This window comes from Abramis brama, assembly GCF_963993115.1.
Source record: "Abramis brama genome assembly, chromosome: 5".
Classification (NCBI taxonomy): domain Eukaryota; kingdom Metazoa; phylum Chordata; class Actinopteri; order Cypriniformes; family Leuciscidae; genus Abramis; species Abramis brama.
This window is the reverse complement of record NC_139967.1, coordinates 13688179-13713135: the sequence shown is the minus strand read 5'-3', so window position 1 is coordinate 13713135 and position 24957 is coordinate 13688179. Positions and strand designations below refer to the sequence as shown.

The window sequence follows — 24957 nt, the reverse complement described above, 5'->3', positions numbered from 1 at the left end:
TCCTTATATGTGACATCAATAACATGAATTAACATCATAGAAGTCTTCTGGACAACACTGTGTGTAGACACAGGCAAGTTACCACCTTCTTTTATAACTATAACTTATTTAGAATCTGATATTGTGGTCGTCAAGCTCAACGACTCAACCCCGTTACATCAAATAAAGATAGAATTCTATTACTTGTGAAAATTATCTTTGTTATTTCAAAAATATACATGATTTCTTAATACAATGAATGCCATGTGCTCTCCTGTTATTCACTACATGTAGAGCAGTGGCCATTTTCAAGCAAAAAATCACAACCCCGTCACACTCAACCCCGTTACTTTTTTGCCACGAAGCGCGCGCACATGCAAAAAAACACACAAAAACATGTTCGCACAGACACACAAACACATCAAAAAAGCACACAAGTAAGATGTTTTATTTTGATGACCTATTTAGTCAGTTTATAATGTTCTAATGTATTTAAAGTTATTGTTGTTTTTCCTGCAGTCAGGTTAATAAAACTGAGTTGCAATTGCAATTTATATAAGTTGTTTTTCTTGGTTACATAATGAAATACAGTGCTCATAGAAAATCTTTCAGTGAATTTGAGAAAAAAACAACTATGTATATGTTTAGCTGTATTTGTCTCTTCAACCCCGTTACCATTTTCAACCCTGTTAACCTTAGTCTCAACCCCGTCACTGGCGTTACACCTACATTTTTATTCATTTTTTTAAGTTTATGAATAAGTAATTTAATGTTTGTTGAACTTAGTCAGAAATGTTCAGAGCAATCATAAGAATACTGATTTTAGTTAAAATTCTGAAGTTAAGCCACATCTTTGATCAAAAATGATGAGGTTGCTGTCACAAAAAGTGCCCATTTCAGGCTTTAGTATAGCATAAGTGTAAAATTATATGTAAATTTTACATTTACAATTACTGAATTAGTGTGAGGGACATATGATTAATAGGAAAATGTTGATTTCATTACAAATATATTTTATAATCATATTCAGAGAGCTCCCATAGTGTCCATAACGGGGTTGAAGATTAATAGTGCCCATATCTTAAAATAATTACCAATAATAATAGGGATTTGATGCCTGAGGTGGGAAAATATGATTTTCTGGAAGTTAAACATGTAATTAATGTTGTGGGTTGTTCAGAAAAGTAATAGCCTACATGAAAGTAAAAAATCCAAAAATGGGTTTGTCCAAATCGTACCGGTTTCGTGGAATGACTCATTTGTAGCCTATAGGAATCCTTCTCGAATAGTTCCATCCGCCTCTTCATCCGCCTCTACACCCACATGTAGAAGGCTTTTTGCCTTTAGCAACAGCCGCGGCATTTGCAAGTTTTCACGACTTCCTGCCGCTACTCCTTAACAAAAGCTATCCATAAAACAGTAGGCTATTAATACGACATATTTTTATACGACTAAATGGCAGGTAAGATTAATATGAATAATGTATGTGTGTTTGAAAACTTAATTTATTGTTTATAGGCGTGTAATTCATTTTAAAGAAATTGCTGCACAAAACTGAAATGTAAAGTGAAAGTAAAAAGACAACGAATGGTTGTTAATTAAAGAAAACTTGAAACCACTGTTTCCAATTTATGTTCAGATTTAAGGCATTTAGCAGACTACTATTCATAGCAACTGAAAATAATTGTATGCATGCTATGGCATTCAGAAATTTGACAAAACATATAATACATTGTAGCCTACATTATGCGACAACAATTAGTCTATAATTGAATTGAATACAGCCTACATAAACATTTTACTTAACAATGTGCTTTCCTTTAGAAAAAGACTTAGACAAGTGTCGGATTAAACTGAGGGATGGTTTGACCGAGCCTGTTATCAAAAGTTTGTTGGATGATCTTCGGGCAGAGAAAGTGCTAAGCACTGAGGAGATTGAAGATATATCGCATAAGACCAAAACGAGAACTGATCAAGCTCGTGATCTGATTGACTATGTGAGGAAAAAGGGTCGGAAAGCAAGTGAAATTCTGCTCAAAAGCTTGGAGAAAATAGACGAGCATTTTTACAAGGACTTAAACATAGACAGCCATTCAGCAATTCAGGAAACAGGAGCGACCTCTAGTTACATACCTGTAACTGCAGGTACGGTTTCATGAATAATTCAAAAATTATATCTAGCCTTCATTTACAAATGTTGTCATGTATCTTTTCTCTGTCCAATTTTACAATTTTAATGACTTTTTCATAATTTGTTTTTCTTAAAATATGTTTTACGGTCAAACTTTGTAGCCTACAATGATTATACCTGTGGAAGCATATGGAAATATATTGAAAAATATTTCACTTTAAGATACTGACATATCTTTTTTTTTTCCCTAGATAAACCAAAAACTACGGTAATGAAGTGGAGCAATGCAGCATTTTCAAATTATACATTTTCCCTTGATTTCAATTTTTTCACAAATTATAACATTTTCAGACAGATTTTATTCTTGAATGTTGGATGTGTTCTGTAACACCTCTTTTGTTCTAGACTGATGAGTACAAAATGGACAGTAATCCACGTGGACTTTGCCTAATTATTAATAACGAGAACTTTAAAAACCCAGAAATGAAACGAAATGGATCCCAAAAAGATGCTGGTAGGCAGTAAATTATTTTTCATGTTTGATGTTTATGAACCACAAAACACACTTATTCACATATAGGCCTCCTTTTTAGAAGAGGCTTATGCACTAGGAGATGCTTATTGGTCGTGTTTTTTTGTCCTCTTCATTTTCTTTCTTTCATTTGTTGTTGTAATTGATCTGGTTCAATGTATGGTCATGTATTGTATTACCTTTACCATATACTTGTCTTTCTTTTATGTATTTCTCAGATTCTCTGAAAGGCTTGTTTGAAAATTTGGGCTTTCTGGTTGAAATCAAGAAAGATCAGACAGCATCTGAGATAAAAGAGCTCATGATCGTTTACAGTAAGGAACGCCTTCATGCAGACTGCTTTGTCTGTTGCGTGTTGAGTCATGGAAATGAGACTGGCGTTGAGGGATGTGATCAGCAAATATGTCCCCTGAATGACATCACCTCCCCATTTGATGGAGACAACTGCCCCGGTCTTATTGGCAAACCTAAAGTCTTCTTTATACAAGCATGTAAAGGGCATGAGATGCAGAGTAAAGTGCTGGTTGCAGATGGCTCTGGTTCCAGTCGAATCCAGAATTCTGGCAAGGTATCATACAGCATTCCCAAAGATTCTGATTTTCTGATTGCCTCGTCCACGCTGCAGGGATGTGTGTCGATTCGTGATCCATGCAGTGGATCATGGTTTATACAGTCCCTTTGCAAGCATTTAGAAGAGGGAAGTAAACGGTGAGCTATCCACTACCCTTTTTTTGCATGCAGTAATACTGTAAGGATTATTTTAAGCCTGTTGTCTGGGTTTATGTTAAATTGTTTCTTCCTTCATTTTTAGAGGCCAGGACATCTTGAGGATCCTCACTAAAGTCAATGATGAAGTGAGCCGTAAAGAGGGCTTGATTAAAACTAAAGACAACGATGAAATAGACGCAAAGATGACCCCTCAGCCCATTTTCACTCTGAGAAAGCTTCTTGTTTTCAGAGCTCCAAAGGTCAGAACTTAATCCCGTAACAGACATCGATTACAGTTCTGTGCAGTGTGTTATGCTGTGTAAATTCAAAACTGAATATTGTTCCGTTGCTTCATCTTCTTAAACTAGAATTCCATGTGTTCAAAGTAACAGCCTAGAGGTTTCTGTACATTGTTGTGGTGTGATATTTTTCTTCATTCCCCAGTCCAGGCTGCTAGCTGGTTCTAAATAGAAGAAACCTTCATATTTCAGCTGCAGAAGAAGGAAATCTTGCCATTGATATTCCAGAGAAAATCAATGACGTGAACAGAGAGAATTTCTACAGAAATCACCTCTGCTTTCCCATATTTGTTATATGAGATTTTAAAAATGTTTTGTCATGTACCACATTTAACCATGTAAACAAAAAGAAGTGAATAGTTTTATTATTAAGTGTCAAGATAATAATAATAGGCCTATACCCGATGTTTCTTTAATAAATTACATCTAATACTCATGCTGCTCTTGAACTTTTTTGGCAGTAGACAAAAGCACCTACACATATCAACAGGACTGAAGACTATATTCACATAATGGTCTTTTATTTACAATAAACAATCTATTAAAATTCAATTATTACTTTTTTAAACACCTTTATTTAACATTGATGTGGACAAAATAAACTGTTATGCATCATCTCTATATACATACATTTTTCGTTGGAATGGATAACATAAGTAATAAAGTGAATCAAAATGCTGCTGTTTCGCTTAGTTAATCATGAATGCCCCAAAGTAAGTGGCTTCCTGAGGGAAGCGCACATCGCTTATGTTCAGCACATACAGAGAGAGCCTGTCGCCTTTTTCTAAGCGGAACAGCGCCCCCTGGTGGTTGGAATAAAGCTGTACACCAGACCTTACGCTCACACAGGTTGTCACTACGGCTTTTGCGAGCATCACTGGTCGTGGATAAGATGCTGTCTTCTTGTATAAGTATTGCGTAAAGTGCATACTCTTTCCTAATTGTGTTTCGAAATAAACCTGAGAGAAAACGAAGTAAATTCCGTCGTGTGGCACCACTATTTCTCCTTCGGGGCTCAAGCTCATTAACCCTTCCTGACTGAATTGGCCGTTCATGTTGTCCCACTGGATACGATCCAGTGCAGGAGTTTTGTCTGCTGAAAGTAAAGAGAAGATTAAACTTAACCACATTAAATTTGTTGTAAAAAGTGATCAGTTGACTAAACTTAAAAAAAGTGAGGAATCCCGCTGCCCTAAAATTATGAAGTAAATAAACTTCATGATTATAGAAACAATTAAGTTATGTAAACTTGACAATTCCACATAACTTAATTTTTTTTAATTATGCATGAAGTTAATTTACTTCATTTTAGTTGACTTTAGTTGAAGTTAAGTCAGCTGATCACAGTGTTATACAATCTTGTAAAGTGTAAACAGTGGATTGTTACTCTTGGGAAGATCCTACCATTTTTCTGAAGCCTTTGGTATTGTTTAAGCTCTTGTTTTGCCCCGACATGCACAGCTGGTTTGAAAATCTCAGTGATGTTATGTTCTGTAAAACGCAAGAACATACTTTCAATTAAATTAGTCACTATATCTGATTTTGAGGCAATTAATGGTAAAATCTGGGAAAACACTATACAGCATCTCAAAACATCAACCTGCGCCCTTGACACACTCCTCACATCTTTTTTCAAAACTGTTTAACTATTTAGAATCAGATCTCCTAGAAGTGGTAAATGCCTCTTTAGTCAAACAAAGACAAACTGAAGTCATTGCATTTGGAAACAAAGATAAAATTCTCAAGGCGAATGCATACAGTGAAAACAAAAAAATCAAGTCAGGAATCTTGGTGTGATTTTGGAGTTGGACCTTAGCTTCAGTAGTCATGTCAAAGCGATAACTAAATCAGCTGTCATCTCAAAAATATTGCAAGAAGTAAATATTTAAGTTTCCAGTCAAGAAACTTGTTCATGCTTTCATCACCAGCAGGGTGGACTATTGTAATGGACTCCTTACCGGCCTTCCCAAAAAGACCAAAAGGAACGCTGCCGCCAGGATTCTGCGCAGAACCAGAAAAACTGATCATATCACACCAATCCTCAAGTCTTTACACTGGCTTCCAGTTACATTTAGAATTGACTTTAAAGTACTATTACTTGTTTATGAATCACTCAATGGCCTATAGAACCTCAGTACATTGCAGATCATTGAATATAAACCTAACAGATAACTCACATAGGATCAAGTCAGTTAGAGATAAGGGTTTACTCAAAGCAAGGCGAGTCTACATTTAGCTTTATGCCACCCCTAGCAGGAACCAGCTTCGATCAGAAGTGCTCCACAATCAAATCTAGACTCAAAACACATCTGTGCATTTACTGAAATACATTTTAAATCAATGTCTTATTTTTTGTTTTATTTTGTCTTTATATTTCCTACGCACTTGATTATTTCTTTGGCTAGGGCTGGTTGGGAGAAAGGAGAGTGATTTGAGGATGCGCACTCAGACATGAGTGAAAATACACCCCAAGGTCGCAGGCTGGTGTAAATATACATCTGTGCAACAACAGGTGTTGTATAAGCAATAATAGCAAACAATAATTTAAATAAATCAATAAATTTGTTTTACCTCCAAATGTTCCCAGTACATAATTTTGTATGTCTAGCAACAGCCTCTGTTCAAAAAGAAATTTAGACTCTTAGTATAGAACATCATAACATGCATAATGTAATAATCTTACATGTATCCTACTCAATTTCAAAAATGTATTCATGTTTTGAAGCCGTTTTAAATACCTGCCGAGCAGTTTGTGTCAGTTCTTGATTGAACAAGTCACAACTTGCGATTCCTGCTTGATCTGCTGGTTGGGTGACATCTGTGGAAAGACAGTGGATTGGATACCCTCCATCTCTGCCTGTTTCACGAGTCTTTTAAAGTCAAACAAACAAAACGTACTAAACAAATTTTATATATATATATATATATATATATATATATATATATATATATATATATATATATATTAGGCCTACAACATGTTTATAAATCATAATTTAACGAAAAACGATTTAACTCACTCTGTGAATATCCTCGCAGAAGTCATAAAGAAGAAAAGCTGTGATAAACGTCTCGGTGCTTAATATTAAAGTCAAAATCAAGAAAAATATGAACTGCCCTTTTGCATTTTTGTTTTCAGATGTGTTTTCGTCGAGCTGGCAATAATTGGGACTGGTTGGTAGGTTTGATGTCATGTTCCGACAGCGTTTTACAGAATATTCGCATGACAGAAAGAGAAAGTTCCTTTCCTGTCGTTTCCTGAGGGAGTCAAAGGTCTTGAAGCTGTTCAGCGCTCTTCCGCATGTTAGTTTGTTTTCCCTACTATATAAAAAAAATTGTTTTCCCTGCTGGAAAGTCCCGCGGTCACAGCGCCGCCCCGCTTTCTATCAGCCTGATTGAACGAGGATTCAACTGAGGTGAATTTGCGATAGGCTACTGTTGTTTGTGTTATTTTTCTTTATTTTATATAGGGGAGAAGAGTGCTGCTAAATCTTTCCCCGCTATAGGCCTACAAGTCCAGCTAACAAATATGTTCTAATATGAAAACCTTATTTCTGAAAGTTTCTGAAAACGTTTCTTTAAAAAAAAAAAAAAAAACGTTTCTTTTTCTTTTTTTTTTTGTTATGCGAACGTTAAGGGAGCATTAATGCTAACATTACTGGAACGTTACTTTTGAAGGTTCTATTGAAACATTTAAAAAACATTACACGACCGCCCACATAAAACGTATCAGGAAAAAAACGTTCCATGAATGTATTTTGTGCTAACATTATGAGAACATTATGGCCTAACGTTCTATCAACGTTACTGAATGTTTGTTGACTGTGAGAAAACCTTCCCAGAACGTTCTCAGAACCCCTTTTAGCTGGGGATATGCCTGCGACTATGCGTTTGAAGTGGACTTCAATTCACTGACTCACATGAGTAAACAAAAACAATAAAAGTCCAAAATATTACCAATAAAAAATAAATAAAAGAACTGTAATTACTGGACTGTAATTACTATGAGAGCTTTCATATTTTGGGTGTTTAATGGCAGATTAATTATGTTATGTTCTATTCTATAATCCTGCAGTTATAGCCTACGTTATATTATAATTTCAGGCTGTATAGGCTACGTGATTTTTTTTATGTTATTTTTTTGACAATTGTCCTTTAAATGATTCAAAATCATTTACAATTTATAAATGTCTGAAACGCCAGATAAATAATAGAAAGTTAAAATAAAAAAATCACACGACCTATGGCGTCGTTAAGGCGTACCGGGGCGTACCTTACAAATAACGTTAGCCAATCGTCTATTGGGTAACGCTGAGCCAGTGAGAGCTCTGGAGTGACGCTAAGATTTTACCAGACAGAAACACTGACCAATTACTTAATAATCCGTCAGTACTACAGCCAATCAGTGCAGGGAGGGGGCGGGACGTGAGCGGAAACCGGAAGCGCCTGCAGGAGCTGTGTGACCTGAGAAGGTCTCCGGCCTTGTGCAAAAGTTGCACGGTGAACGTGGATGTGAACCTCCCAAGGCTGTCTTATTGAAAAGCACAGCAGAGCCGCGATGTTTAAGTGCAATACAGTGTGGAATAAGCTGGCTCCGCTGGCCCGGGCCTCATCCTCTTTGTGTCTGCAGAATGCGCGGAAATCAGGCAAGTTGAGATAAACGGCAGAAGTCTGTCTGAAGCAAATCACCTGTGAACCTCATTTCAGTCTAGCAGAACAACGGCTTGCACAATTTCTATGGAAACACAAGTCCAGGCACCGGTAGGATAAGCGTTTATTTCACCGTGTGGATAGTCAAACCAATAAAGCACATATAGTTGGATTGAATAGATAAACACAACTAAAAGTTTAATTTAGTGCTATCTGAGGTCACACAGCGCATATGTTCAAACACAATTTCAGCAAAACTCTATGCGGCCATTCTGTAAAAATTATTATTTTATGAAAAGACTTTATGGGTTAATGCAGGAGTGCAAGTGTTGCTGTAATTTTTGGCCCAAGGTCGTTGAACGTCAAAGTCTGCCTCTCATACATTTTTGGCTCTGACAACTCCATGCTGCTGTCATTCAATTAAGTGAATTGTACCGCAGCAGTAATACTGTATTGTGGTTATGAAGATCTTGATGAAATCTGAGGGCTTTCTATGCCTCCATTGACAGCTACGCAACTGGCACTTTGACGCTTCAAAAAGTTCGTAAAGAGATCGTAAAACTAATTCAAATGAATTGAGCGGTTTAGTAAATTTTCTGAAGACTCAGTCGCTTTAGATTATGAAAAGATTTAATTTAGGTTTTTATTCACATATAAACATTGATCAGCGAGCATAAACGGAAACACGAAAACAAACTTTATTGGTTCTTGCTGAAGTTCAAACGTGCTGCGTAACACGAGAATGAACCTTACCGGTTCTCGCAGGTCAAGCGAACATGCTTGAGCTTCCCTTTACCACAACTGTGTCAGTTGATGAATGCTTATGTGAATAAAAGCTTAAATTCAATCTGTTCATCATATAAAGTGATTGTGTCTCTTCAGAATTTTTTTGACTAAACCACTCAATTCGTATGGGTCAGTTTTATGATCTCTGTATGAACTTTTTGAAGCGTCAAAGTGTTTGTTTGCTGAGACAGAAAGCTCTCAGATTTCATCAAAAAGATCTTCATTTATGTTCCGAAGATGAACGAAAGTCATACGGGTTTGAAATTGGAGCGACATTAGGGTGAGTAATTGAAAGAATTTTCTATTTTTGGATGAACTATCCCTTTAAGATAGGCTGACTGTATATTACTATCCTGCATATTACACGGATGCTTATCAACTAAATAAATACATGAACATTAAATATTGGTTTTAAGTTTATGTAAAGATATTTTTATTCTGGAGTTCATGAAGAAATGGATAACCATATACCGTATGTAGACTATATTTGATTTAAGTGTGACATCAGTACAATGAGTTTGAGCAGACTTCTTTTATAAAGAATTAAGAATTTTTGTTTTTATGATTGACTTTTCAGTGCTGAGACATGGTAGAAGGCTGGATATGGTTCAAAAAGCCCAGATGTCATCAGGGCCAACAGGAGGGGAAAACACTCTGTATTACGTCCTGGTTGGAGCAACATTTCTGGGGGCGGGAGTTTATGTAAGTACCCCTTTATTATTGGATTCTTCATCAGCCCCATATTGACAATACAATGAATATTTATTTCTAGCATAGTTGCTTCGACTCTTACTGTTATTCAAATCAGTACTGTTCTTGTGTGGGTTGTGGTTAGTTTGTAATATTGTAATAAAACGTAGTTTGTTAATTTTTTTCTAAAGGATGCTCAAGATATATTGATATACAAGATATAAATAGCGTTGCTTTGCTATGCGCTGCCAGTTAAACTGCATTCTCAGTTGCTTTCAAAAAGATCTGATGTTAGAGGTGTGCTATGAATATTACTGGTAATCATTTACATGTAGCAGACTTTATCACACAAGATACTGATGCGAAGTGCACTTGGTGAAACAGGTTAATAAGCTTGATTATGGTTGCTTGTATAGCAGTTTCTCAGCACCTCCATTTCAGACTATGGATGAAAGGTTGCATCAGTTTTCTTCAGTGTAGTAAATAATGTTATAATTTCAATCATAAACGTTCTCACATTTTTTTTGTCCTCACAGCTTTTGCTTTCCAAATGTTTTTATATATGATGTTGATTCTCATATTTGCAGAGTTCAAAATGAGTGTTGTTTATTTGTTTGTGTGTTTGAAGACATACCGCACTCTATCAGGGGACAAGGAAAGATATAAGGAGCGTATGATAGAAATTGCCAGTAGGTCTAATCAAGAGCCACAAGCAGCTGAGGCTGTAGGTAAGTGATTACACTAATCACATGTAGACATGAATCACTGGTCTCATTTAATTAGCAGTTATCAGTTGTTTCAATTAGTATATTTTCATCTTAAAGAATTCTTGATGGCTTAACTTAGGCCTATTTCTTAACATATAAAAAATGTTTTTTGCCTTTAATTTACTGTTGTCTGCAGCACAGATGTGAAAAAATAATATTAGTATCAGAGAAGTTTAATTCAGTGGTATGTTGTCTTTTGTGTTTCAGCTGAAGTTGTGGCAGAATCAAAAGAAGGTGAGAAGTTATTTCTATACACTGCTATATGTGCACATTCACAGCCTTGCACACAGAGCACTGCAGTCCATTACTGAAGCCTTATCTTAAATATGTCAGTTATTAGATGACTTTCTTATTTGAAAGTTTTAAAGATTCTAATTTTGATTGGAAAACAAAGATGCAACAGTGAGATAACCAATACTGTTGTGCTCTGAGGTATCATGGCTCTGGATTGTATTTGTCTATGTTACTGTGGCTCACATGGGTATTAACATGCACACAATGTCCTGTTCATGCATGATGACACTACACTTCCATTAGGAAATGTGACTTGGGAATTCTTAACTCTATTTCGTCTGAAAAAGGGATTAACAACCTGAACATATTAAATGGTATATTATATTATATTATATACAATGATCAAGTCAGCCTCTGATTGCATGTTTAGTGTCTTCATTTTGGTATGTGCATAGCATAACATAACATTGCTTAACTATCTCGGTTTTATCAGAGTAAAATCAGTTGATTTAGTAAAAATAATATAATCTGAAAGAGGGCATATCAATAATTTTATTGTTTTATTATTTTTTCCGCACTTCTACTTAGAATTTTAGTCAAGGTTTGTTTAGGTAAAATCACTCCTAATTTAGTTTTTCCAATTTTACTACTATTAGCTTTTGGCTACTGTAGTGGTTCAGAATGAGTTTTAGCTAGTATCAAATCATTTTTAAAGGAAAATCAAGGAAAACTTAATTTCTCATGATAAGAACCATTTTAATTTAGCATTTAATTACCCGACAAAGCAATTTTTCTTTTTTAAGGGCTGAAAAAAATATCCATTCCATTGCATTAAAGAGGACCTATTATGCCCCTTTTTAAGAGATGTAAAATAAGTCTCTGATGTCCTCGGAGTGTGTATGTGAAGTTTTAGCTCAAAATACCCCATGGATAATTTTTTTATAGCATGTTAAAATTGCCACGTTTTGGGGGTGAGCAAAAACGTGCTGTTTTTGTGTGTCCCTTTAAATGCAAATGAGCTGGTGCTTCCGGCCCCCTTTCAAGAAGAGGGCGCTCTCCCTTTCATTACTGCCGTGACAAGTATCGATCCGAAGGCTAGATCATGAATAGTTGGTTCTGTTCCATCCTCGAGTAACAACTTCAACCACAGTGTCCTCAGTGACTCAGATGCCGGGAGGCTATGGAGATTATGTACGTTGGTACATCCAACAACAGAACGTAATGTTTTTTGGCACAGACGTATATCCCCAGTTGCTACAGCGAGTAAATGGGAATGGCGACTGCTGTCACTGTAGCTCACATTTAGGGTGGGATCTATGCTAATAGGGCAGATCGTCACCAGTCATGGGCGGAGCTTCCCTACTCTTATGTAAGAGTAGGGGGAAATCTGAAACCACTCGTTTGGAGAGATTAATTATTTATGGGGATTATAAAAAAGTATTGGTTGGATTTTTATAGTTATAGGCTGGTTGTTTACACACTGTAGTTCAAACACCTTATAAAAATGAATTTTGCATTATAGGCACCCTTCAAGGTGACCTATTATGCCCCTTTTCACAAGATGTAATATAAATCTATGGTGTCCCCAAAATTTGTCGGTGAAATTTCAGCTCAAAATACCCCTCAGATCATTTAATACAGCTTGTCAAATTTTCCCCCGTTTTTGTGTGTACCTTTAAATGCAAATGAGCTGCTGCTCCCCGTCCCATTCAGAAGATGGCCGATCCTTTACACAAGCTTCGGATACTCCGGCAATAATAAAACACGCGAATCTCAGCCATCCAAAATCTCAGAAATGACCAGTAGCTGAGTGCAGCCTTAAGGGGAGACTCAGGAAGAGGTTGCGATTTTAAGATTTAGTTGTTGTGGAGTTACATTGATTCATCTCATCGACTCTGTACCGTCATGTTTAACTTTTACACAAGTTGACAGTTCTCTGAGGTCTTTATAAGAAAGCTGTGACTTTTTTTTGGTCAAACAGTGTTCTGTGCTCGTCTGTGTAGCCAACGACAGAATAGTTTGCATGCTTTGCTCGAACTTTTGTCATTGCGTTAGAACTGGTTACACTGTTGTCGCTTGCGAAAACCAAAAACGTGGGTGGAAACGTGCAGATTAAGGGGTAGTGATATTATAATAAGATCCCCTTCCTACGTCAGAAGGGGAGCAAAATCTGATCGCTCATTTTTTTCATGCTTGCAGAAAAAAGTGTTACCAAAACAAAGTTACTAGGTTGTCACTTTTCACGTTTTCTGGGTTGGTAGATGCACCGGGGACCCGATTATAGCACTTAAACACGGAAAAAGTCAGATTTTTATGACATATCCCCTTAAATTCAATGCATTAAAAAAAACGAATGCAGTCACAAATGACAGTTTTATGCACATTATATAGACATCAAGAGTAGACTTTAACATGTTCTTTATTCATAAAATGCTAGGATCAACAAATGCACTCTTAGTATTAACAAATCCAGGGTTTCTGTGATAAGTTGTGTGTACAATGTATACACTACCGTTCAAGTAAAATTTGTTTTTAAGAAATTTTTAATTGACAGTAAAGAATTTCTGAAGAATTTCCACAAAAATATTAGGCAGCACAACTGTTTCAACATTGATAATAATAATAATAAGTGTCTTCTTGAGCTGCAAATCATCATAATAGAATGATTTCTGAAGGATCATGTGACACTGAAGTCTGGAATAATGATGCTGAAAATTCAGCTTTGCATCACAGGAATAAATTACATTAAAAAATGTTTTAAACGTATTTAAAATTGTAGTAATATTTCACAATATTACTGTGTTGATACTGCATTTCATATAAATTCAATAGCAAATAAATGCAGCCTTGGTGAACATAAGACTGGTAAAATGTACATGAATTGTCACTTTCAGTTACGCATGCTGCTTTGGGCACTGCATACTGCATGTTACTGTCTGTTTAATGTTCCTATTAACTGTCTTTTTATTTGTGTAAATGTCATCTTTAACTCTCCTAATATTTCTGCATCATATATACACTTGCCTCTAAATAACCTTAAATAAACTTTAAATAACTCTAAATAAGCATCTGCCAGGAATGGTAAATGTAAACTGTTAGCTATCTTTAGAATTGTCACTGTGACCTTCCACCTCTGCTCATACATGGTGAACTGTCTCCTCTATATCAAGTGTTTGACTCTGAGCATTTGTTTTTGTGTGACTGCCTTGTGGGTAACTCCATTGACGTTCCTCACCCAACCAATTGACTATCCATGTTTTTATTCTAAATTTCATCTACTGTGCTTTTTCAAATTGAGAGGTTTAAATTGTATGAATGAATCCGTTTTCTTTCTGCCGTTGGGCCAAGATTGGTTGGATTGAGGTGATGTTCTATGAAGTTCTTTCATCCTTGATGGATATGCCTGAGGCTCCTCTTCATCATGTCTTTCACTTGTCAGTTGTGTATTTTGCTTCACACATTGTCTGTCACCAACAAAACATTTCCACCACAAGAACACCACTATTTTTGTCTTCCTTTTTCTGTTCGTCCTACTAACTTTTGGATGTTTTGAAGAGAGCTGTTTTGTCTTGCTTTAACTACTTTATTCCTGTTAAAATATTTGGAAAGATTTTTAGATGGCTTGACTATACCCATTTGTCTGGATTGTCTGTCCTGACCTCTGCTGTCACAATGAAGCTGAAGTTTTGGAGAAACTCTCATCTTCTGGAACTTGTTTTGAAAAAAAAAATCTGTTAATGTGCATGTTCCTCATAAGTTTCTGTTGGACTTCTTGATTGGCATCGACACATTGACCCAGCCTCAGAATCAACTATCAGCTACGAGTGTTAAAAGAAAAATGGCAAAGAGGAGCTTAGAGTTTTTTTGAAATAAGAATCTTGGTTTAATGTAACGGTAATGAAGTCTGAGAGAAGATTTCTGAGAATTGATGCACTTCATGGTAACATGGTAGTCCTCCATAAAACATCCTTTCATGGAATGTCACACAGAAAATTTTCCAACTAAGGAAGGAAGTGGATGAAGACTCTGACACCTTCACATTCACCCATAACTATTGTCCTTTTCCTTATGTTTTTACCCTTTTCTGACAAATTCATTCCTGATCCTGGATCCTTCATTTTTCCTTTTTCACCAGAAGAACCGTACTCGTACAACCTATCAAAGCTTGAAAGTGTTAGGATTCAGTGCAATGAAAAATGCTAGGTATTTTTTTAAAGTCAGTTATCTGCTCATAATCCTGCTTTAGATGTTGCAGCACCTCTCGAATCCATCCCAGAACCATCTCCAGAGCCAGTTATAAGTGGTAAGAGCTGAGGAAGATGGAGTGGACGATTGTTTTGGTGCATCTTCTGTCTCAGTCAAACAATCTTGTGTTTTGCTCGTCTGTGGCATTAGAGCCTGTTTCTGAAGAACCAACTTCAACAGAACCTTCTGTTGAAGAACCTCCGGTAACAGAAGCTATTGTGGAGTCCCCTGAAGCTGAACCTGTTGCAGAAGCTCCCATAACTGAACCTGTTGTGGAAGAACCTGTAACCGAACCCATTGTAGAAGCTTCTATTCCGGAACCCATTGTAGAAGCTTCTATTCCGGAACCCATCATAGAAGCTCCAGTAACGGAACCTGTTGAAGCCTCTGTGGTGGAATCAGTCATTGAAGTCCCTGTAACGGAACCTGTTGAAGAAGCTCCAGCAGTTCTACAGGGTGAAGAGCCCTTAGCTCCTGTAGTTGAGAGTGGTAAGATTGACACATCTGCATGGAAATCCAGGATTTTTAAGGAGGAAAATACTTTTATTTGGATATTGAGGTTAACATCTTTCCTCTCCTCTAACATCGTGATTAAGAAACCGAGCCCACACCTGTAATCATCGCTGAGCATGTTCCAGAGGCTTCATCTGTTTCTGAGAGTGGTAAGAGTCCAGTTTTGACTGGATGGGAATCAGTTCTGCAATATAAACATGTTACCGATAAATTATACTGATAATTACTTCATTGACACATATGGACACCTATTCAAAACTTTCTATTACTACACCTTTTTATTTTTATGGCTACATATGATCTTTTTTGAGTTGTTTGACTAGATTGTGTCTTGGTCTGCCTTTGGTTGGTTATTTCCTTTATCAATGAAGATCATTTGTTTTTCTTGTCTATATAAACCACATTGTCCTCACTTCTTTTCAAGGCCTTATCTTTCTTCCCCCACTCAGCCATTTCATGCTTTGAACGTTTGTTGTGTCAAAGTGTGACTGATTTAATGCTAATGGCTAATGCTAATTGTACAAGGTCACACACTTATGACCAATTTGCAGCCGTGTTTCCAGATTATTCGATGTATCGTTTGCACTAATATTACTATAAAAGTGCTAATCTCTCCCCTCATCTAGCGCTGTGTTCCTGAGATCACTCACGTATTCTTGTACAGATAATGTTAAGTGCACTCACATGGCTAATTCACAATACATGTCTAGTTATTCATAAACGCTTGTTTGTGTATGTGTGTTTGTACTAAATTTGTCTTTCTTTAACCAGCTGCAGATCCTGAGCCAGCTTCTGCTGCTGTGCCCCTTGAACCCACTGCTGCTCACTTAGATGTCCCTGAACACGCTCCCTATCTGCTGATTGGTGGAGGCACAGCTTCATTCGCTGCAGCTCGGTCCATTCGGGCACGCGACCCTGGTGCCAGGGTGAGTCTGTCCGTTTAGTAGTAGTTTGGCAGCATTAACGCTCAAGTATTGTAATCATAAATAGTTCATCAGTAAAATCACTTAAACGGGTTTGCCAAGAACCCCCAAATATGAGGATGAGGGACCTTGTGTGAGGCTTCCTTTCTTAAATATAAAGACATATTTCCTGTATTAATAGCAGTAATATAGAAAATAATACAGGACATGTGATATTGTAAAGACAACAAAATTAAACCATCGTTTTTAAAATTGAATAAAATGCTTTTATATTGTCATTGTACTAAAGAAATCTGTTAAAATATCTGGAAAATATTTACTTTTTATGCTTTTTAAGTTGATAAGCGTGTCAGAGATTAATTTAAAAAAATAAAAATAAAAACTCTTACGTTTTTTTTCTTCTTTTTTTTCACCGTTCGAAACTAGTGATGGCAGTAGAATAATCACAATGAATCAGTTAATATGACCAGTATTTGGAAAGCAGAAAGAGTAATATAATCAAATTTGGTGAATAATATAAACATCAAGTTTCATTAAATGTATTTAATTAATATCTTCGGTGCACAAGTTTACATAAATTCTAAGAGCCCTAAAAATACATTTTGTGGAATCTTTTATTTTTCTTCCAATTTAAAATAATAATTATGAACCACAGATGAACCCATTCTAAATCGCATCTGCAAAACATATCTATGTATTAAAGTGTGTGTGTTTGTTATACAGGTGTTGATTGTAACAGAGGAGTCTGAACATCCCTACATGAGACCCCCTCTCTCTAAGGAACTCTGGTTCTCTGATGACCCCAAGGTCACTGAAACACTGCGCTTCAAACAATGGAACGGCAAAGAGAGGAGGTGTGTGACAAGTGTTCCAGACCACTAAAACCAGACCTAACACTGATACGCTGACTTATTTGTCGAAGGGTCATAATTGCATCATATTTCTGAATTTTTTTGTTCAGTCTGTTTGCATATATCGTGATGTTAATTTATTTCTTTTTGTTGTAGTATTTACTTCCAGCCTCCCTCGTTCTACATCAGTCCCGCGGATCTTGCTAAAGTTGAGAATGGGGGTGTGGCTGTGCTCACGGGCCGTAAGGTGAGAAACTCTGACACCAGCATCTAATGTTGCTGTGGACTTGCACTCTTAATTATGTCCACTTGAACAAGTCTGAAAAATGCTGAAGTTGCAGAAGAGGAGAAAATGTTTTATGGATTGCTAAATGTGTGTGAATGAGTTGTCCTCATCATAACCCTGTGTGTGTGTGTGTTTGTACCTATGATATAGGTGGTACACATGGATGTCAGAGAAAATAAAGTCAAACTGAGTGATGGTGCAGAGATCTCCTATGAAAAGTGCTTGATTGCCACAGGTAAAACGCATATGCACATGAACACATACGCAGGGGTGTGAAATCTATTGCTGACTGTCCTGTAAATGAATACGTGTATGTGTATTAGGTGGGGTGCCTAGGAACCTGCAAGTGATTGAAAGGGCAGGACAGGAGGTGACGAAGAGGACAACCCTCTTTAGGAAAGTATGTCTTGCTTCACATATTTTGGGCAGAGTGGAGCAGTAGTGTTCAAGTCAAATCCCCAAGTAATGTCTGTCAACATGAAATCAATATTGATCCCATTTATGTTCTGAATACATGTTCCTGGTCTTATTGTGCACAGTTCATTGGTACATGTTATTCTAAAGGAAAAAAGGTTTTCTTTATCAACATGCAATAAATCACTCAGATACTGAAAGATTTTCTTTTCAGATGATGGAAAAATCATGTCTTGTCCCATTTCTTTCCTTGCTGAATAACTATCCTATTTCACTCAAACAATGCACACTAAATGGGTTGTGAATGCTGTTTCATTTTGACTTTAATATTTGTCAATTGACTGAAATGCACTTGATTCAGGATCAGATTATACCTAAATCTACAGTGTCATACAGTTAGAACCAAAATAACATGCTTCTTTAGATGAGCTCTTTTACTAAGTGCATATGCTCATCATCTCATGAGAAGCCAAATTCATAAATGTGAATGTGCAGAACACCGCTGGAGGGCACCCTTATGTTAATAATGTCGCTGTAGCATTTTGCACACCACTATAAATTGCAAGAGTATATTTTTTTTCTTGTTAATCAGAGGACTAATTTACATTAAGCCTTGTGTACAATTTTACAATTTTTTCTTGATATACATTTTCCTTCTATGTTGCTCACATTCTATATATTGTTCCTACAGTCCTGGAAAACCAGGAAATAGCAAGGAAATTAAAATTGTGGGAAAATAATGAATGGAAATTTCTATATTAAACGAAGTTATTATGAAGTAATTTTTTATCTTTATACTGTAAATCCTAAAAATATGTAATAACTGGAAAACTAATGGAAATCTTTTGGTCTTTTTGGTAGATTGAAGATTTTAGATCTCTAGAGAAGATCAGCAGAGAGGTGAAGTCCATTACCATCATCGGCGGAGGTTTCCTCGGCAGCGAGCTTGCATGTGCCATGGGTCGCAGATGTGAGTCCAAACCCTCAGCTGTCATTTAGATGGGGAAAAAAAAATCAAGCCAAAATTGTTGATTGTAAAAAAAAAAGATTCCAAAAATGATGTAATTGCATTATATTATGTTCTGAAATGCTCATAATCAGATTAGTTACTTTTTTTTATTGATTACATGATCACATATTATTCACACAATAGCAGTATATTGTTCATAACTGATTGATTATACTCAATTAATCTTTTACGCTTTTCTTTCTAAAAAGCATACCGCATTTAAAATTTTGAAAAGTTATATACAGTAATTTGTTTTAGGAAGGGGGAGGGGTGTGTGTTGGGGTGTTGTGGATTTGCACACACAGAACAGCCTCTAGTCTATAGTCTATAATTACATGCAAAATGGAGAGGCCACATAGCATATGACCACTGGAGAATTTTCTCAACACTGCATATCTAATCAACTCCTGACTAACACATTTTAATTATTATTTGAATTATCACTCAGTGAGTCATTTAACATTGTATTACTACTTTATGTCTTTAGAAGGCTTTTGTCTTTCAAACAGATTAAATGCACAATTGCCATTTTGTATTTACATGTAATGGAGGGATGGAATTTTTTTTCAGAAGAACCTCTTTGAATTAAATTTAAGTTAATAGTTAAGGCATTAATTTAACAACACATTTGCATGTCCGCAGTTTTATTATGTTGTTAATGGTCACACTTTTTGTTTCATCTTTGTGTTAGTGTTTTAAATTGATTTGTTTTATTGTAAAATTATGATTTTATTAATTATTTGCTTTATCAGCTTATAAACCCCATGCAGTTCCTTCACAAACCTCAGTTCAGGAAACCCTGATGTAATGTGATGTTTAATGTATATCATCATGTTGATAAAAATTAAAAATGGAATATATTTTCTTTCTCTTTGGATTGTATATAAATATGGTACAAGACTTTCCTATTCAAATCAATATGATAAATCAGTTCAAAAGTAATCTAAGTAATCAAAAGTAGTCAGATTATATTATACTATATTATATTATATTATATTATATTAGAATGTGTCATATAATAGATTAAATTATAGAACACATTATTAATTACAAGTTTGGTCATATCATTTGCAATTGTGTTATCTTGTTATAAGGGTTGGGGTTGGCTTTCATATGGATGTCTTTTTTTTTTCTTTTTTTTTCTTGAAAAAAACTACTGAATTTTCCTCTCCTTGTTTTTGATCTCCCTCTTTTTAGCTGCGGACCCTGGTTTAGAGGTGATCCAGATGTTCCCAGAGAAGGGTAACATGGGAAAAGTACTGCCTGAATACTTGAGTAACTGGACCACTGAGAAAGTCCGGAAAGGTAAGAAAATGAATAAAGGATGCTGGAATTGCTTCCTTTAACTTCAAATGTCCAAATTCAAAATATAGGCATTTTGAAAAGTTTGAAAGCCAAAAGTTGACCACAGCTAACCTTTTGACCACTCATAGAGGGTGTGAACGTTATCCCGGATGCTCTAGTGAAAAATGTGTGCTACAAAAATGACCAATTGGAGATCAAACTGAAGGATGGACGAGTGGTGAGTCTGCTTTTCTGTCAGCCAATCATAACATGGCCTGATCATCTGTTTGCTAGTTTACAGTGTTTTATGGTTATACAGTATTTGTATTACGCTAAATAAAAACAATGAGGCTTGTGTTGTTGTTTTAGGTGAAGACGGACCACATTGTGGCAGCAGTTGGTTTGGAGCCCAGTGTGGAACTTGCCAAATCAGGCGGGCTGGAGGTGGACTCTGATTTCGGAGGGTACCGTGTTAACGCTGAGCTCCAGGCTCGCTCCAACATCTGGGTGGTACGTAGGGCTGAGGTTTTTTCTGGCAAAACTTTTGAAAGGGCAGAGAGGAGGATCTTATACTACTAAAGTGTCGGTATTTAGACACGAATGTCCTAAATAACGAAGGAGATGAATGGCTCGGTTTTCATAGGAACTGTACTAGTTCTGAATTTCAATTTTGACATGATAATCAAGGTTCCTCTTTGTTTGTGTTCTAGGCAGGGGATGCTGCATGTTTTTATGACATCAGGCTGGGCCGCCGGCGTGTGGAGCACCATGATCACGCGGTGGTCAGCGGCAGACTGGCTGGAGAGAACATGACTGGAGCCAACAAACCCTATTGGCATCAGTCTATGTTCTGGTAACCACACATCTTCAACAAACTCACCTTTTAATATGTGTTTTTAATAGTATCAGGGTTTCTTGAAAGTACTTACATTTCAGACACATGGTTTCAAGGACTAGAAAGTATCCGAAACATAAGAAAGTGAAAGTGCTTGAATTAAACAAACTAAATATGCTTATTATAAAAATCGGTCTTTATGCACTGCCAAAGCCAGAACGAAACATCACTGCCGAATTAGGGGGAAAGTAGGAAAAACCTGGAAAAAAAGCAGCGTGAGCACATGGATCGTGATTAAGCACAGGCAGCCCTGCATGATGAACACATGAGAGGCGTAGAGCTGTTTAACTAGCTCAATATCAGAGAAGTGCAAATTAAATGTTGCTTAGCTCAGTACTGAGCTACATAAAAATTGGCTAATCAAAATTCCAATGAATAATGCTTAATAAAGTGTTGTCAATTACAGAGGTAACTGGGGAAACCAATATTTAATATTTACCAAACCCACCTTTATTGTCTTTATTGTGCTTGATATAAAATAAAAGGTGATTTTAAAAAGTCCTTGAAAGTCCTTGAATCTGGTGTTCATGAAAGAGTGGGAACCCTGAAGCATAATGCAGCACTCACAGTTTGTCCTGTCTTCAGGAGTGATCTAGGACCAGATGTTGGATATGAAGCCATCGGTATAGTGGACAGCAGTCTGCCCACCGTGGGAGTGTTTGCTAAAGCCACGGCCAAGGACACACCAAAAGCTGCAACCGAACAATCAGGTACACAAACATTTGCTATTGAAACACCACATAAACACCATTTTCAGCAAGAGTTAGCTATTGCTTTTTTTGATATTGTATCCTTTTGTGGTATATTGTGACCTTTTGTGGTACTGGATGCCTTGAATTTCTTGAATGGGATTAATAAAATATCAATCATCATCATTTGCATTCAATAGCAGAGTGCAAACAAAAATGCACAAAAAAACCCCAAATTTTTCTCTGTTTACAGGCACCGGAATCCGTTCCGAGAGTGAGACGGAGGAGGTTGCCGGGGCGTTTAAGGCAGGAACAGCGGCCCCTCCACCTCCTATCCAGCAGAAGGAGGATTATGGGAAGGGAGTGATATTTTACCTGAGGGACAAAGTGGTGGTCGGTATCGTTCTGTGGAACGTCTTCAACAGAATGCCCATCGCAAGGAAGGTGAGCAAAGATATCATTCCCTTTCTCCATTCATCTTCATTTCAGTGTTTCTTATGAAGGTAATATGATGCCATAAAGAATCGCATGCGCAGGGTAAGATTTGTGAAAGTGTACATACGTTCGCAAGCAGAAATTAAATTTGCATGTGCAAGAGAAGATTTGTAAAAGTGTAAATCGCCTTTCAGGTGTAAGAAAAAAAATATTTGCAGCATTTTACTGTTATTCGTAAGTGTAATTCATGTATTGTGAAGCTGCAGCTTCATGCTAACGCAAAATAAATAGGATCTGTATTCCTCTGACTTCCATTTTTCCGTGCCTATACTTTTGGCACGTTTTTTTGTGCACAAATGCGGCCAAAGGCATTGCAGGCCTGTGAACAGTAATTTGCAAGCGAAAACAACAAAGTCAGGAACTGCAAAACAGATTGATCACATGAAACCAAACTTTGTGTAAAAAAATAAACTGTTGCAAATGTCTGAATGACTTGTTGTGTCCATGGGGCAAAAAAGTTCCTGAAATAACCCGATTTGTACAGTTGCGTCTTTTTTTAACCTGCGCTTACAGTTTTGGCATGATTCTCTCACTCATTGAGTTTTGCAAGCGCGAAGAGGAGGGCGGGTCCACCTTCATGTAGCCAATCAAATGAGCTTCTCGCTGACTCTCAATTTACTCTTATCTGATTGGTTCAATAAACACACCAGTCACCAGAACACATCTTTATCTTCATTTGGCTCAGAAACGTTCTCATTGCTGAAATAGTACTTTTAATGCACGCATACATGTTAAATAAATACAGAAATCATGATTGCTTAATAAGCTTTGCACCAATAGGCTGACTAAGGCTGACTGACATTCACACTGAATTTCGAGCTGGTGTTAACTTTATTGGATTGAAATTTTATATATAATATAATCTGTTACACCACCGAACTTATGTTAAACTTTACAATCAAATCATTTAATACCCATTCTTTATGTAATAATACTATTCTGATGCAGTGTTTTTCACATCATGTCTCTGTTCATGGCATTTAATACTCAATTATATATTTTGAAATATTGGTCGCACTGTCAATATTGATTCTGATTACTTTTGTGTGACTGATCAAGCTATTATATGTATGTATACTATTCTAGTATGAATAACAAAATGCTTTCTCTGTGTCCAGATTTGACTGTAATTAAAAACTGATACTAAATCAACATAAACTCAACTTTGACAAAAAGTAACTAGTTATGTCTTAATAAAAACCCAGCAACCAGAGAACACACAGCATCTTGAAATGTTTATATATAGGGCTATACAGCAATCTAGTGGTTACACGATGGCATTGCAGGTGATAAATGGTGCATAATTTAAAGATGCCCTTAAAATACATGTTAAAGGGTAAAAATATTATTATAACTCATTTTAGTATTGAAAGGCGATTTACACCTTTACAAATCTTCTCTTGCGCATGCAAATTTAACTTGCGCTTACAAACTTATGTACACTTTCACAAATCTTACCCTGCGCATGCGATTCTTTATGGCATCATACCTTCATAGTTTATCTGATAAAGATTGTTAATTTGTTGTTTTGTCTTTATTTGTAGATAATCAAAGATGGAGAGGAACATACAGATCTGAATGAGGTGGCCAAGCTTTTCAACATCCATGAGGACTGAATAATTTTTCGTTTTCTCTGTTGTCTGTCCATATTTCTGTGGAGTGAACTTGGGAGAAGACATACACACACAGAACAAACACATACAGGCTTACAACAGCCTTTCATCTGTCATTTTGACCTTGAACACTCTGAGATCCGGACATGCAATGCTGCCTCTGGGGCTGTGATTTCAATCTGCTCATGGATTGGTTCAAACTGTATTAATTTTCTACTGAGGGAAATCTATACCTGTTGTTTGTATTGAAAAGTGCTGTTTTTTTCCCTGTTGTGGTCAGTAAATTTTCATCTCACTTCTTGAATGCATCCCTTCTGAACACCTCCTCCAAAGCCTGACGGGATAGCTACTTTCGTTGAATATTGCAATAAAATTGCATTTTGAATCAAACAATACCAGATGAAAGACATTCCTCTGACACCTGGTAGCACAGTGTTTTCTGTCTGCACGATCAAAGCAGCTGGTACAAATGAAACTAAATAAAAGTAAATTATTTTTATTTATGCCTCATGTTTCATTTGAATTCTTCCTAACTTGGTTTTTGTTAACATTTGTAGACACACTGGACAGTGATTGTTTGGCCTTTCCAGAAGTCTTTCCAGGAATTTACCAACCATCTGCAAGTGCAAGAAAGTCGTGCATTTGAATGCCTGTGTCTCCGATATGGGTGTGACCCTGAGGGTTTTGAGATGCGTGGAGAAGATGCAATATGTTTTGGCTCATTAAACCTGTGATTGCCTGCAAACATGTTCCCTAACATAGCCTTGACCTATTTTCTTATGCACCAGCGCTCTGATATACAGGTCTGAGTAATAGAAAATTGCTTATTCTGTCTTTCTGCAGAGTGAAAAAATACAGTTTGAGAATTATAAAATTTTGATGTTTTAATGTAATGTTTTGATGTGTCCAAATGCTATTTGGATGTTGTTTTGATATAGCACTCAAACTTTAATCTGCACTGCAT

At 36.5% G+C, this 24957-nt stretch overlaps 3 protein-coding genes across 6 annotated transcripts; 2 read left to right on the top strand and 1 right to left on the bottom strand.

Annotated features, from left to right (window-relative positions):
- Positions 1-1306: 1306 nt before the first annotated feature.
- On the top strand, positions 1307-4085 carry casp22 (caspase 22, apoptosis-related cysteine peptidase). Of its 2 annotated transcripts, none has more exons than XM_084115623.1 (7): positions 1307-1441; positions 1804-2124; positions 2362-2378; positions 2516-2624; positions 2861-3350; positions 3454-3610; positions 3800-4085. In XM_084115623.1, the coding sequence occupies exons 1-7, from the start codon at positions 1435-1437 to the stop codon at positions 3815-3817; spliced, it is 1119 nt and encodes a 372-aa protein (XP_083971749.1). In that variant the 5' UTR covers positions 1307-1434; the 3' UTR covers positions 3818-4085. The 2 variants fall into 2 exon arrangements, with proteins under 2 accessions (XP_083971749.1, XP_083971748.1); XM_084115622.1 differs by having other exon boundaries at positions 3795-4085.
- A 148-nt stretch (positions 4086-4233) lies between these two features.
- On the bottom strand, positions 4234-7358 carry tnfsf10l4 (tumor necrosis factor (ligand) superfamily, member 10 like 4). 2 transcript variants are annotated; one of them, XM_084115625.1, is made up of 5 exons: positions 6670-7358; positions 6388-6519; positions 6221-6266; positions 5054-5140; positions 4234-4742 (listed from the first exon to the last, which is right to left on the bottom strand). In XM_084115625.1, the coding sequence occupies exons 1-5, from the start codon at positions 6841-6843 to the stop codon at positions 4339-4341; spliced, it is 843 nt and encodes a 280-aa protein (XP_083971751.1). In that variant the 5' UTR covers positions 6844-7358; the 3' UTR covers positions 4234-4338. The 2 variants fall into 2 exon arrangements, with proteins under 2 accessions (XP_083971751.1, XP_083971750.1); XM_084115624.1 differs by having other exon boundaries at positions 4234-4745; positions 6670-7170.
- Positions 7359-8076: 718 nt separating this feature from the next.
- Positions 8077-24492, top strand: aifm1 (apoptosis inducing factor mitochondrion associated 1). 2 transcript variants are annotated; one of them, XM_084115620.1, is made up of 20 exons: positions 8077-8295; positions 9663-9787; positions 10404-10503; positions 10750-10776; positions 15023-15079; positions 15172-15510; positions 15618-15683; positions 16306-16460; positions 17181-17311; positions 17465-17555; positions 17745-17829; positions 17918-17994; positions 18870-18978; positions 20215-20322; positions 20451-20539; positions 20671-20811; positions 21012-21154; positions 21782-21906; positions 22139-22329; positions 23925-24492. In XM_084115620.1, the coding sequence occupies exons 1-20, from the start codon at positions 8208-8210 to the stop codon at positions 23994-23996; spliced, it is 2319 nt and encodes a 772-aa protein (XP_083971746.1). In that variant the 5' UTR covers positions 8077-8207; the 3' UTR covers positions 23997-24492. The 2 variants fall into 2 exon arrangements, with proteins under 2 accessions (XP_083971746.1, XP_083971747.1); XM_084115621.1 differs by lacking the exons at positions 15023-15079; positions 15172-15510; positions 15618-15683.
- The last annotated feature ends 465 nt before the right edge of the window (positions 24493-24957 follow it).